Consider the following 13,813-nt stretch of genomic DNA (forward strand, 5'->3'; position numbering starts at 1 on the left):
TTTGAATTTTGAATTCTTTAAGACATTTTTCATAGTCTTCGTACGTAATTTTATTTCGAACGACATTATATTTCACTCCTTTTGCCTTTTTGGTTATTCCCAAATTGCTTACGTCGCTTTCAATTCTCTCTTTGTTTAGTTGTTTTCGTTCCAGGCGTTGTCTTTCTTTTTCCCTCTCCACGTCTGTTATTTGCATTTTAAATGTGTACATTTTTGATCTTAGCCCAATAAAATGTGTAATTATTTTCCCATTTGCCTCATCCTTCATTAATCCAGGGATTTTTTTATTTAATCGTTCTATGTCATATGGGTTATTTTCGGCGTAGTCGGAGGTATCGAATTTGCTTGGATATGCTTTTAAAACCTCTCTATATGCATCTGAACATTGCAGTTCATAAATAAAGCTGTCTGTGTCCATGTACAGCAATGAACAGTTTTCTTCTCCCATCGTTGGAAGCATAAAGTTATAATGAAAATCGTACATACATAATTTGGATATATCAAGGATTGCTGCGCCTATATACAGGGGTTTATTAAAGCATACTTCTGATTTTTTCAGTTCGATAGCCACCAAATTCTCATGAAAGATCGTTCGACTATGAAATCGACTACTTGCAATCAAATTTTTAGCTCCGTACCTTCCATGCCATTTTTTACATAATTTTACGATACGATGACGTCTTATGTTCTCCATTGTCTTACCGAACACAGCATTATTCATTAATTTAAAGAGATTTTTTTCGAAGCTACTTGTGGCTGCTGTTCGTAAGTTGGTATTTAACTCAATATATGGTCGCAGCCACGCAGATTGTTTAAATTTCAACACTCTGTGTATCTTTGTTAAAATTAAACCGTTCTCTAATGCCTGTTTAAGATTTCTATAATGAATAATATATTTTGTTTTGTGATATAAGGTCGGTATTAACTTTGGCAATTTTGAACCGGGCGGAATGCGGTGTTCGGCAGCAAATGGAAAATCTTTGTGTTTATCATGCAATTCGCGTGGATACTCCAAGTCAACTTGGAAAAAATAGCCCTCTTTCGCATCATTTGGTATTGACATAATATCAATATGACCTTCGGGAAGATTAGTGGATTTTGATGCAACACCAAATTTGGTACCATCTTCAATCCATTTGAATCCTCCTATTGGTAAAGCCTCACTCATGGCCCAGCCATACAGATTATTCACGTCTAAATACATGATGTATTTAGAGGGTTGTGTGGGGTCATACGTCGACATGTATTTGTTGTTGGCCTCCGAATACCTGTTGCTGCAAACAGATATTCCGCCTCTTATGGCTTTTTCCATGAACAAAATCATATCCACATCTTTTAGCAATTCTAATTTACATTTTGTGTATCTCAGCATACAATCCCACGTGTATCCTGGCATGGTATAATACCAAGCAGGATCTAGTTTATACGTGTCTCGACATTTTTGTCGAAACTGCTCAAACACATCAGCCAGCAGCAGAATATCTGTTTTCAAATACAAATCGCTGTATTCACCCAAATTTTTACAATTAAATTTATTCCAAACATTCTGCGCATGAGCATACTTCTCTTCACTAATATATTCATTATTTAGCTTATTATAAAAATGCCTAATGTTGGGTAAAGAAGTTTCATCTAATTTTTCCACGCTATCGATATAATCGTAACAAAATACTCCTTTACAAGTTAACAAATTGAATGTATCATCATCTAAATTACTAAATTCTCGTTTTAAAATCTTCTTTTCCGATGTGTCTAAAATTGATGCTAATTCGTCGAGTGAAGCTCCCATAAATCTTAGTGAATCAATAAATCGTAATTTAATTTGATGTTCGTCAGAGTGTAATGTAAATGAAATATATTTTTCTTTATTAATTGGAAGTAGACTCAAGTGCCCATGTTTGCATAAATCAATAATCATAAAATGCGAATCGTAACCACTAAAATTGTGAAAAACCACGGGAACAACAAATAATTTTTTAAAGTTCAAATTACATGCTTGGTGTGCAAATCCACGTACCTCTCCGGTAAAATGGTTGTGGTCTACTACAATTGTATCTGTAGCCAAAAAGCGTTTCTCACAAATATGACAAACAGTCGCTCCATTTGTATTAGTCTTTTCGGCTATAGGTATAATTGTTTTCAACTTGGAATTTACAAATTTGGAAATTTCAGCCATTTCTTTTGCAAACCACTCCATGCAATTTTCACCTCTATAGCTCTTAAAATAAGATAAACTGTCATCGTAAGCACATTTAAAATAATAACCTGCACTAAAAGGTACATGTTTCTGATATTTTGCTGTTTTACTCAATTTGACATTGGAATCCGTAAAATTATGTAATTGGCATTCAAAATCGGCATAAACTATAAACGGAGTTGTTTGTTTGTACGTAAAATTGCGAAAACCCACATGATCATATTTAGGAACAGTCATTTTGCATTTATTCATATCCGAACACATTTCTTCATGCTCTGCTAGTTTGATTTCACTGCTAAAGTGGTTTAAACAACGATCGCAAATATATTTTTTACTTTTGCTCTTATTCACTTGTGACTGTACTAATTTTCCCAAATCTTTAATCCAACAATAATGAAAACGTATTTCCGTCTGATCGTCATCTTCTGGAGGAGCATCGTAATCATTTAATTTTGGAAAATATTTATCTTGTACAAGAAGCAAATTAACATGCTTTTCCACCTTTGATGGTGTCAGTCTGGCAGGCACTACTTCGTAAAATTGTTTGTCCTTAACTATATTTAATTCTAATGCGAAAACATTGACGGATATGGCGTTTAGTTTTTCGAATTTTGAAATTTGATTTAATGGCATTGGGCTTTCTAATTTGTCCGTTTGCAAAATAGTAGAATAATGTGGATATTTGGATACTCTTTGTGGATTTGTAGTAACAGGATACAAAGCACTAACTATTGACCAATAAAAGCATGCTTGATCAAAATTACGAACATTGATACAAGCCTTTTTATTACTAATCTCTTTTGGCAAGTCAATGAAGGACGAGCCGTTTCCTATGTCCACTCTATTAATATTAACCTCTAATGAAATTACTTTAGACAGCGCGGCTCCTGAATCTTTTTCTGCAAATTCGGACAGCTTTGTATAAATTTTATCTTTAACATTTTCACGAAACCAAAGATGCAAATCAGTCGATGTATCTATAATAGCATTTTTCGTATTAAAATATTTTAAATCTACACTTTCACTATCACTTGATTTTTTAATGAATTCCCCGCAAAATGCAGTATTGACTTTAAGTATTCTATGTGTTTTCAAAATAATTTTAATTTTGTTGCTAAAAACAGTATAAGCATCCTCTAAAAATTGGCCAATGTCCTTATGAGTTAAATTTACTATTACACCGGTTTTAATTCGACTGGCAAAACACGACATAACATTTTCCCATTTAACTCTATTGCGTAATTTTGAACTAAACCCCATCCCAACATGTTTATTATTGAAATTTAAAATAATTTGTCTAAAATGCTTAAAATGACCTATGTTAGTTTGCAATTTTCTAACTGTTCCAATGGGTAGCTTATTGTTTTTAATAACTTTATTGCATCTCCAAATTTGACTATTTACACGTCTTGTCCACACTTTACGGTCCCTATCAGTGAATTTGTCAAACATTATTTTACGAAGCGTTTTAATAATGTGAAGCAAATCATCAGACTGTTTGATCACTTGTTTATGTTGCATGGCTACTCAAACACAAAAGATACAAGAAAGAACAAGATCACTTACCCTTTTTCCTTTATTCTAATAGCTAGTTGTCTATTATCTCAAATTTTGCTGATGGGCGGTGGTATCCGGTATCGATCAGTCCTCGAAATATAATGGAATACTTCTTAGTTGCAAAGTCAGAGATGAATGGAGTATATACGTTTGTGACTCTATTTGGCAGGAACACAACGTTCTCCTCCAGTTCCAGCAAAACTACTTGGCCAAATTTATTTTTCACCAGCTTGGCGTCTATTACTTTTTGTGGCTCGTTTATTGGTAGTTCGTTTAATTTAATTATTGGTTTACGGTCTGCAACCAAAGAAACGGCATTTATTTTTGTTAAATCCATCTAAAACAATAAGAAACAATTGCTAGAAAACGTGCACAAATCTTACTATTTTCCTATAAATAATAGTTTAGAGAAAACAAAATCCACAGAAGTACGTAACAAAAACAGAGACATTAAAAAACAACAAATCGATAATTTACATTAACAAAATAATGTGATCGTGTAAAAATAAGAAATTGTGAATTGTGAAGACCGACAAAAAATTGGGAACACAGAGAAATAGAAAACAGTAATCCACAAATTATTAAAGAAGAGGAGAAGGGAAATTCTTTGCACGTAAGTATTTTAAAAATACATAGATAAAAGAAACACAAGTATATAGAAGGCCGGCAAAAGAAAATTGGGGAGAGAGTAATAGAAATAGTCCACAATTATTAAAGCACAGTAGACGTGAATTTTTTTGCACGTAATTATTTTAAACATAGATAAAAGAACCACAAGTACATAATACTAACACAAGAACTTATTTAAAAAATATTTAAGACATGAAACACAAGTACACAACAAATACATACAGAAAAAATATTTAATATGAACAACAAAGATAGCTTACCTTGATTCAGTATTTATCACTGCACTGCGAACTAACTAGCGACACGTTCAGAAACTGTGGTTCGGACACAATTGGTGTACTTTATGCCTGTCGGAAACTCAATGAACTGGCTATCCCCCGATTTCTATTTATATAGTAGGTTAATCTGATGACGCATTAAAATTTACATGTATGTACTTGCAGGATTCTTTGAAACGGCATGTGCATATTATTGCTAGAGTTTGCGGTTTTGATTTCCGTTATTAACGCGTCGGGTAGAATGTGCTGTGTCATAATAATGAAATCGTATACTAAAAAATATAATTGATGCTTTTTTTTTGCGGTCATTGCCATATTATACATTCTTATTTATTTTGCAATATCAGGTTAAAATGCAATATTAGACATGTGAATATTATTTATATAAGTTGCAGTTTTAATTTCCGTTTTAACGAGTCGTGTAAAATTTGCAAGGTGTTTCTGGCGATGTTGCAAAAAATATAATCGTTGCTTTTTTGCGGTCATTGCCCTACATTCTTACTATTGCAATATCATGTTACAGGTGTAATATGAGATTGGGAATGTGCCTTGCTTCCGCTGACACATTCGTTTTGTGTGACTAATGAAATTCTATTTAATACTTAGTATTAGATGTGAATTTTATGAATAATAAACTCGTATTTAATTTCTTCTTCTTCTTTGTGTCAAGCCATCTGTCAATTCTTCTTCTTTTCGGTGTGTCACTTCTTCTTCTGTTTTCCGGTTTGTCAATTCTTCATTGTGCTGTGCCATTGTTACTTCTTCTTCTTCTTTTCGTTTGTCTTGTTGCTATCAATTCTTCTTCTTTTCGGTTTGTTAATTCTACTTTGGGTCGAGCCATCGTCACTTCTTCTTTTCGTTTGTCACGTCACCTTCTTCTTCTTCTTCTTTTCCGCAGCCGTCAATTCTTCTTCTTTCCGGTTTGTCAATTCTTCTTCATTTTGTTAAGACATTGTCACTTCTTCTTTTAGTTGTCATGTTGCTGTCAATTCTTCTTCTTCTTTTCGTTTGTCATGTCAACTCTTTTTCTTTTCCGCAGCCGTCAATTCTTCTTCTTCTTTCCGGTTTGTCAATTCTTCTTCATTTTGTTAAGCCATTGTCACTTCTTCTGTTAGTTGTCATGTTGCTGTCAATTCTTCTTCTTTTCGTTTGTCATGTCAACTTCTTCTTTTCAGTTTGTCATGTTGCTGTCAATTCTTCCTCTTCTTTTAGTTTGTCATGATGCTGTCAATTCTTCTTATTTATTTCGTTTGTCACGTCATACGTCAAATGTCACGTTCTGTTAGGCACTATACGGAAAAGAAGAAGAATTGACAGTTAATATTGAACGTTGACAGAAGAAGAATTGACAGTTGGCTTCTGTGTCGTCACCGCTTTCATTTGACACTCCATACGTCATAATCGGACCAATAGCAACAAAGATATGCTGTAATGCCCTTTTGGCACTGCCGCCATCTTTGTTTTTTGTCTCAACTTATTCGTTACCCCCTCCCCGTTCCGACGCGCCCTCTTACGTCAAAATCGGACCAATAGAAAAGAAGATATGACGTAATGCCCTTTTGGCACTGCCGCCATCTTTTTTATGTGTTCTTTACCCCCTCCCCGTTCCGACGCGCCCTCTTACGTCAAAATCGGACCAATAGAAAAGAAGATATGACGTAATGCCCTTTTGGCATATTCTGATGCGCACGCCACATACTGCGTTCAACCCCCTTTTTCATCCCCTTTCCAACGATACGTCACACGTCATCCTACGTTAAGCCGTTTGGCATTTATTAATATTTAAGGGTTGCGATTTAGGGGATGTGCCAGAAACCGCTTTGCCTATCTACTGTCGCACTTTCTGACAGGTATGAAAAGGATACGTCGAATATGTAGTTTTAAAATGCTGAGCAAAAATAATTTTTAAATTTTTAGATAAAACACCCTGTAACTCAGTAAGGAACCACATTTTATTTAAGTGTTTTGGGTTAAATCTTCGTATTTTGTGTTAAAGTTTCTCCAGTTACTATATGGACAATTATTAATGAAACACCCTGTATAGTGGCTAAACACCCCTTTAGGGGTTACGCCGCTTTAGCTCTCTAGATCTATGTTTTGAGGTAGATCAGTCCTCATGTTCGTTATTTAATTTTCTCGGTTATTTTTCTCCACTCTCTCCTGTCTCTGGTTTTTTCTTTCCAATGTCGTATGCCCGCCTTGTTGAGATCACTTACTACTTCTTGTAACCATGTAGATCTTGGTCTTCCACGTCTTCTTTTGCCAGCTGGTGTCCATTCCAATATTGAGAATATCGTCGTAGTTGATCCGGATCTCAATATGTGTCCTAGCCATTTTGCTCTTTGCTGTTTTATTGTACACACTATATCCTCCTTAATTTCTTCCAGTAGCTCAAGGTTCGTTCTTTGTCTAAATTCATTGTAATTTATTTTTATTGGTCCTAATATTGCTCTTAGTATTTTTCTTTCTTGTACATATTCTAAGGTTTTCCTCTTGTTTTTTTGTCATGCTAATGGTTTCGGCTGCATACATCATCGTCGGTCGAATTATTGTTTTATATACTTTCATTTTTGATTTCTTACTCAATAAATTATTTTTAAGTAATTTTTTATTTGCATGGAAGCTCATATTTGCTGTAATAATTCTTTCTCTGATTTCGGTTTCTCTTTCTCCATTGTTTGTTATTAATATTCCTAAATATTTAAATTTTTCGACTTCTTCAAAAGTGTATTCTCCTACTCTAACTTTTCTGTTTTCAAAGTTTTTGTCAAATCTCATTATTTTAGTTTTTTCTTGGTTTATTTTTAATCCCATTAATTTTCCTTCTGTTACCATTTCGTTTAACATTCGTTCCATTGTTTTTCTATTTTTTTGTTATTAGCACAATATCATCAGCGTATGCTATTATTTGTCCTTCTCTCGTTCGGAGGGTGCCTTTGTTGATCTTCCTGACGATGTATTCTAGGGCAAGATTAAACAGAGTTGCTGATAATGAATCTCCTTGTCTCACCCCTTTATTGATGACAAATTTTTCTGTGTCGCCTACTTGAGTTTTTATACTAACTACAGTTCTACTCATTGTCATTTGTATTAATCTTCTTAATTTATTTCGTATTCCCATTTCTTTCAGAGCTACCATTAATTTTGATCTTTTTATTGTGTCAAATGCTTGCTGAAAATCTATAAAAAGCAGTTCAATCCCTATTTTATATCCATGAGCTTTTTCCATAATTTGTTTAACCGTATGTATGGCATCTGTTGTAGACTTTCCTTTAACAAATTCGCATTGATAGTGTCCTATGATATTCGTGGTAGCATCGGTCAGTCTTCGTTGTATTAAGGCGGACATAATTTTATATGCTGTGTTTAATAGAGTCAGTCCTCTGTAGTTATTACACATCTGCTGATCTCCTCTTTTATGAATCGTGATAATTTGTCCTTTGTACCATTCTTCCGGCATTTTTTCTTCGTCCCATATGTCTTTTATCAAATTGTATAATTTATCTTTTAATTCTTCACCACTATATTTTATAATCTCTATATTGATATAGTCCGATCCTGAGGCTTTACCATTACGGCTGCTATTAATAATCTCCTCAACTTCCTCTTTTGTTGGTCTTTCTAGCTGGTTTCCTAACATCATTGTCTCTTCTTCTATGTTTTCATTTAGGTCTTGATCTTCTTGTTCTGTTAATAATTCTTTAAAATAGTTAGTCCAAATTTCTTTACACTCTTCATCGTTTTCTGATACTTTTCTATTTTTATCTTTTATGCCTTTTATCTTTCCTTTAAAGGTTTTGTTTTGCTTACTAATTTTCTTATAGAATTCTTTTGTGTTTCTGTTCTTACTTTCTTTTTCTATTTCTTTTATCTTATCATCCAACCAATCACGTCTAATTTTCCTTATTTTTTTCTTACATTCATTCCTTATTCTTTTGTATTCTTCCCTATAATCCTGTCTATTTGTTCTTATCCACATTTGTCTCATTTCTACCTTCTTTTTTAGCATGTTATGGCATTCTTCGTTACATCATTCTTTTTTTTTTGTTTCTTTTTATCCCTATGTGTACATCTGCTGTTTGACTTATAAAGTTTTTTATATTTCTCCATTCTGTTTCTATATCCTTTGTAGGATTAGATTGTTCCTTCAGTTTTTTATTCATGTCATCAACATACTTAATCCTTATGTCTGGAGCATTCAGTTTTTCTACGTGCCATTTATTTTTTGTTGTGTTTTTTTAAGTTCTTTTGACTTTTTGTCTTACCTTTGCAGTCACCATATAATGGTCTGTGTCTGCATGTGCACCTCTGTAGGTTCTCACGTCCGTTACCGATGTTTGCTTCCTTCTTGTAATCAGTATATGGTCTATTTGTGACCATGTTTTTTGGTCTGGGGAGATCCTAGTACTAATAGGTCCATCAAAATAAACAGGCTGCGGTGGCTAGGCCACTTAGAGAGAATGAATGAGATGGAGCCGTCGAAACACATTTATAACCAAAGATCTGTTAGTGATGAGAAGAGGCAGGCCTAGAGCATGATTTAAGGACTATGTGGAGCACAATTTACGAATGTTAAAAGTACAAAATTGGAAAACCAAGGCAAAGGATAGGAAGGAATGGAAGCTGATTCTAGAACAGGCCAAGACCCACCATGGGTTGTAGAGCCAATGATGATGATGATAATTATGTAAAGGTTGAAAGTCTTGCAAACTAAGAATAAATAATAAAAACAATAATATATATAGTCGGTTCGCTAAACTCAGACGCAACTGGCTAGATATTTCAGTTGGCAATTTTTTTGTTTTTTGCCAATTTTACAAAAATTGGCCAAATTACTAACTATTTAGTGATTATTAACTATTTAGTAATTATTTTTTGCCAATTTTACCAAAATTGGCAAAATTACCGACTAAAATATCTAGAAAGTTGCGTCTGAGTTCAGCGAACAGACTATATCTTAATATCTATAATAAACAGTTTACTAACCTGCATTTGCATAGCTTCTTGGACTCTCGGAGGAAGTTTTATATCCCTAATTTCGTATCTAAGACATGTCATACCCCATGCTTCACTAGCTTTATTTATTGAATCAACAATGGATACATTCAAATTTTCTCTTTCCCTAAACACTTTATCCAGTAATATTTTTCCTAATTCTGATCTCATAGTAGTTTGTGCTAGTTGCGTTATGGCAAATTCAGGATCTTCAACACCATAACTTGCTAAATAAGGATCGATGATTCTAAGATATAAAACACCATCAAGACTCAATGTGACATTATCAGATGTTATTGCACTCTGCTTTGGAATATCGACGGCGATTTCTTTTAAACTTTGCACATATTTTACCCTGTCTACGATGGGAATGAGTACATTTAAACCAGGTTCAAGTATTCTGTGAAATTTACCCATTCTTTCTACAACCCAGGCCTAAAACAGTTTTAATTTATTAGTATATGCTAGAGTTGCACAAGTTTGACTTGAATGTTTGAACTTGACTTGAGTTTGACTTAATTTCAAGTCAAACTCAAGTCAATCCTTCTGACAAATATTTCAAGTCAAGTCAAACTGGTCAATCGTACAGGTTTGAAAATTCAAACTGTTTGTCAAACTAGTTTGAAAGAGTTTGAAAAATAATTTATTTAGTAGATATACTTTTTTGTCGAGATAGACATGTTAGTTGCCAATTAAGATAAGAAAATTAATAATACAATGAGTGCCACATAAAAGTCAAAATTTTCAATGTGTTTTAATTTAAAACTTTTAAATGTAGATATTTATTTTTTTATAATCCTGAGAAAACTAATAAGTATTTTTGAAAAATTTAAACGCAGAATGAAAGATTACGTTATTACCGAGGGCCGAATGGAAAGTCTCTTAGAATAAATAAAAAGTTTCTTTTGAATGAAATATTCGCAATTAATAATAACACTAAATTTTCCTTTTTATGTTCACCCCTGTAACGTATCAAAATAAACATTATAGAAGTTTTCAGGGATGTTCGTCCCTCAGAAATAATGTAATCTTTCATGCTGCGTCTATTTTTTTTTTTTTAATTCTTATTAGTTTTCTCAGGATTTGAAAAAAATTAATATCTACATTTAAAACACTTTGAACATTCTGATAAGCGACATGTTACGCCTATGCCCTTGGGTTACAATAAAATAAGACTATTTGGTTTTTCAATGGACAGCTCAAAATAAAATGATTTGGAATTTTTATGACTTTCTTTTATTAAAAAAGGCATTTATTTAGGGCCAGTTCGAAAAAACATGCGGTACCAAGCTGCTAGTTCACTCGAAAATATGTACCACAATACAAAAGTTAGTATTGTTGTATATTCGTTGGTATTTCTTTAAAATTCAAAACTAACCATAGGGTTATTAGAGGTGGATCCGGCGTACCAAAAAAAGTTGATTAATAGCAAACTGAAAATTTGTTAATAGTTTAACGGTGTCTAGTCGGACAAACTTTGATGTACGGGAACACTGGAACAGGGGAAGTATAATTGTGGAACAGTTTAAAAATTTGGAACGTCAGATTACGAAAACGTCCCATGTATTTTGTCGGTCAGAACATCCAATAATCGGAGAGATAGAAGCGGATTTTGTGCGTGATAAGTAATATGGAAAAACTAAATGGGGATATATTGAATTAGTTGTGTACATGACTTTCACCAACGGCCGGAAACCAGAGTTGGGGCCGAGGGTAGTTATAAGGGGTCAAAGTCGCGGATTTTATTATTTTTTTTATGACGCTCATGATCGAGATAGTGCACCAAAATTTGGGAATAAGTAGGTCATGACGTAACTAAGTAAAATCTCTAGGGGCGGAACGCTGCGTGGCCGACAAAGGGGCGGGGATAGGGGTGAATATAAAAAATATAAAGGGTTTTTTGCGACGTTCGTGATTGAGATAGTGGACCAAAATTTGTGAATAATCAGATCATGACATTACTAAGTGAAATCCACAGAGCCGGAAACCAAAGTTGGAGATGAGGGTAGTTATAAGGGGTCAAAGTGGCCGTTTTTATTATTTTTTTTGTGGCGCTCATGATCGAGAGAGTGCACCAAAATTTGGGAATAAGTAGGTCATGACGTAACTAAGTAAAATCTCCAGGGGTGGCACGCTGCGTGGCCGACAAAGGGGTGGGGCGGTGGTGAATACAAAAAATATAAGGGGTTTTTTGCGACGTTCGTGATTGAGAGAGTACACCAAAATTTGGGAATAAGTATACCGTGACATAACTAAGTAAAATCCTCAGAGCCAGAAACCAGAGTAGGGCATGAGGGTAGTTATAAGGGGTCAAAATCGCCGTTTATATTATTTTTTTTTGTGACGCTCATGATCGAGATAGTGCACCAAAATTTGGGAATAAGGTCATGAGGTAACTAAGTACAATCTCCAGGGGTGGAACGCTGCGTGGCCGATAAAGGGGTGGGGGTAGGTGTGAATATAAAAAATATAAGGGGTTTTTTGCGACGTGCTAGATTGAAATAGTGCACCAAATTTGGGAATAAGTAGACCATGACTTAACTAAGTAAAATCCGCAGAGCCGGAAACCAGAGTTGGGGATGAGGGTAGTTTTAAGGGGTCAAAGTCGCAGTGTGTATTATTTTTTTTGTGACCCGGCACAACATTTGTCCCCCACGCAGCGTTCCGCCCCTGGAGATTTTACTTAGTAATGTTATGATCTACTTATGGCCAAATTTTGGTGCACTATCTCGATCACGAACGGTAAAAACCCTCATATATTTTTATACTCACCCCTGCCTACCACCCCTTTGTACCCCAAGCAGCGTTCCACCCCTGAAGATTTTACTTAGTTACGTCATAACCTACTTCCAAATTTTGGTGCACTATCTCCATCATGAGCGCCACAAAAAAAAATAATAAAAACCTCGACTTTTACCCCTTACAACTACCCTCGTCCGCCACTCTGGTTTCCGCCTCTGGGGATGTTACTTAGTTATGTCATGGTCTACTTATTCCCAAATTTTGGTGCACTATCTCAATCACGAACGTCACAAAAAACCCCTTATATTTTTTTATATTCACCCCTTCCCCACCCCTTTGTCGGCCACGCAGCGTTCCAATCCTGTAGATTTTACTTATTTATGTCATGACCTACTCATTCCCAAATTTTGGCGCGCTATCTCCATCATGAGCGTCACAAAAAAAAATAATAAAAACGGAACTTTGACCCCTTATAACTACCGTCCTTCCCCACTCTGGTTTCCGGCTCTGAGCATTTAAATTATTTATGTCATGGTCCACTTATACTCAAATTTTGGTGCACTATCTCAATCACGAACGTCGCAAAAAACCCCTTATATTTTTTATATTCACCCCTACCCCCACCCCTTTGTCGGCCACGCAGCGTTGAGCCCTTAGAGATTTTACTTAGGTCCGTCATGACCTACTTATTTCCAAATTTTGGTGCACTATCTCGATCATGAGCGTCATAAAAAAAATAATAAAATCCGCGACTTTGACCCCTTATAACTACCCTCGGCACAACTCTGGTTTCCGGCCGTTGGTGAAAGTCATGTACACAACTAATTCAACATATACCCATATAGTTTTTCCATATTACTTATCACGCACAAAATCCGCTCCCAGCTCTTAGACTACAATTGATTTGTTACCCTTTCATTAAACTCTCTGAAAAGTTTGTCTGACTAGACACCGTTAAGCTATTAACAAATTTTCAGCTTGCTATTAATCAACTTTTTTTTGGTACGCGGGATCCAGGTCTATATGGTTTTATACCTATCTACAATTTAAATTTTTTTCGGATACAAGCTACAAATGTTGGGATTAAATTTTAAAAAAATTAATGTATAAATAATGCATTAAGCTTTCTTAATAATTATCCTAACTGGTGCGTTTATTGGGTTTTATTTGTCTGTCTGCGGTTGAAATATCGTATCAGCCAATACCTTTCTGTGTTTATTGAAATTTGTCAAAAAAATTTTTTTGGACCTTGTTGGGAGGGGGGAATTTCCCCTACCCCTCCCCCACCCCGTTGATCCGCCACTGAACAAATAAAGGCGTAGGCGGTCTCATTTAAAATTGAAAATAAACACGTTGCGTAATATTCAAACTTTTCAAACTGTTTGAAGATGTTTGAATTCAAGTCAAACCTAAA

The 13,813-nt window shown here is 34.7% G+C and overlaps 1 protein-coding gene across 1 annotated transcript in view; it reads right to left on the reverse strand.

Annotated features, from left to right (window-relative positions):
* Positions 1–13,813, reverse strand: part of LOC126879778 (stomatin-like protein 2, mitochondrial) — a 55,840-nt gene that overhangs the window by 34,667 nt on the left and 7,360 nt on the right. Inside the window, exon 3 of the mRNA XM_050643028.1 lies at positions 9,649–10,092. Within this exon, the coding sequence (XP_050498985.1) occupies positions 9,649–10,092 (444 nt within the window). The remainder of the gene's footprint in view (positions 1–9,648; positions 10,093–13,813) is intronic.

Source organism: Diabrotica virgifera, chromosome 2 (genome assembly GCF_917563875.1).
Source record: "Diabrotica virgifera virgifera chromosome 2, PGI_DIABVI_V3a".
Classification (NCBI taxonomy): Eukaryota; Metazoa; Arthropoda; class Insecta; order Coleoptera; family Chrysomelidae; genus Diabrotica; species Diabrotica virgifera.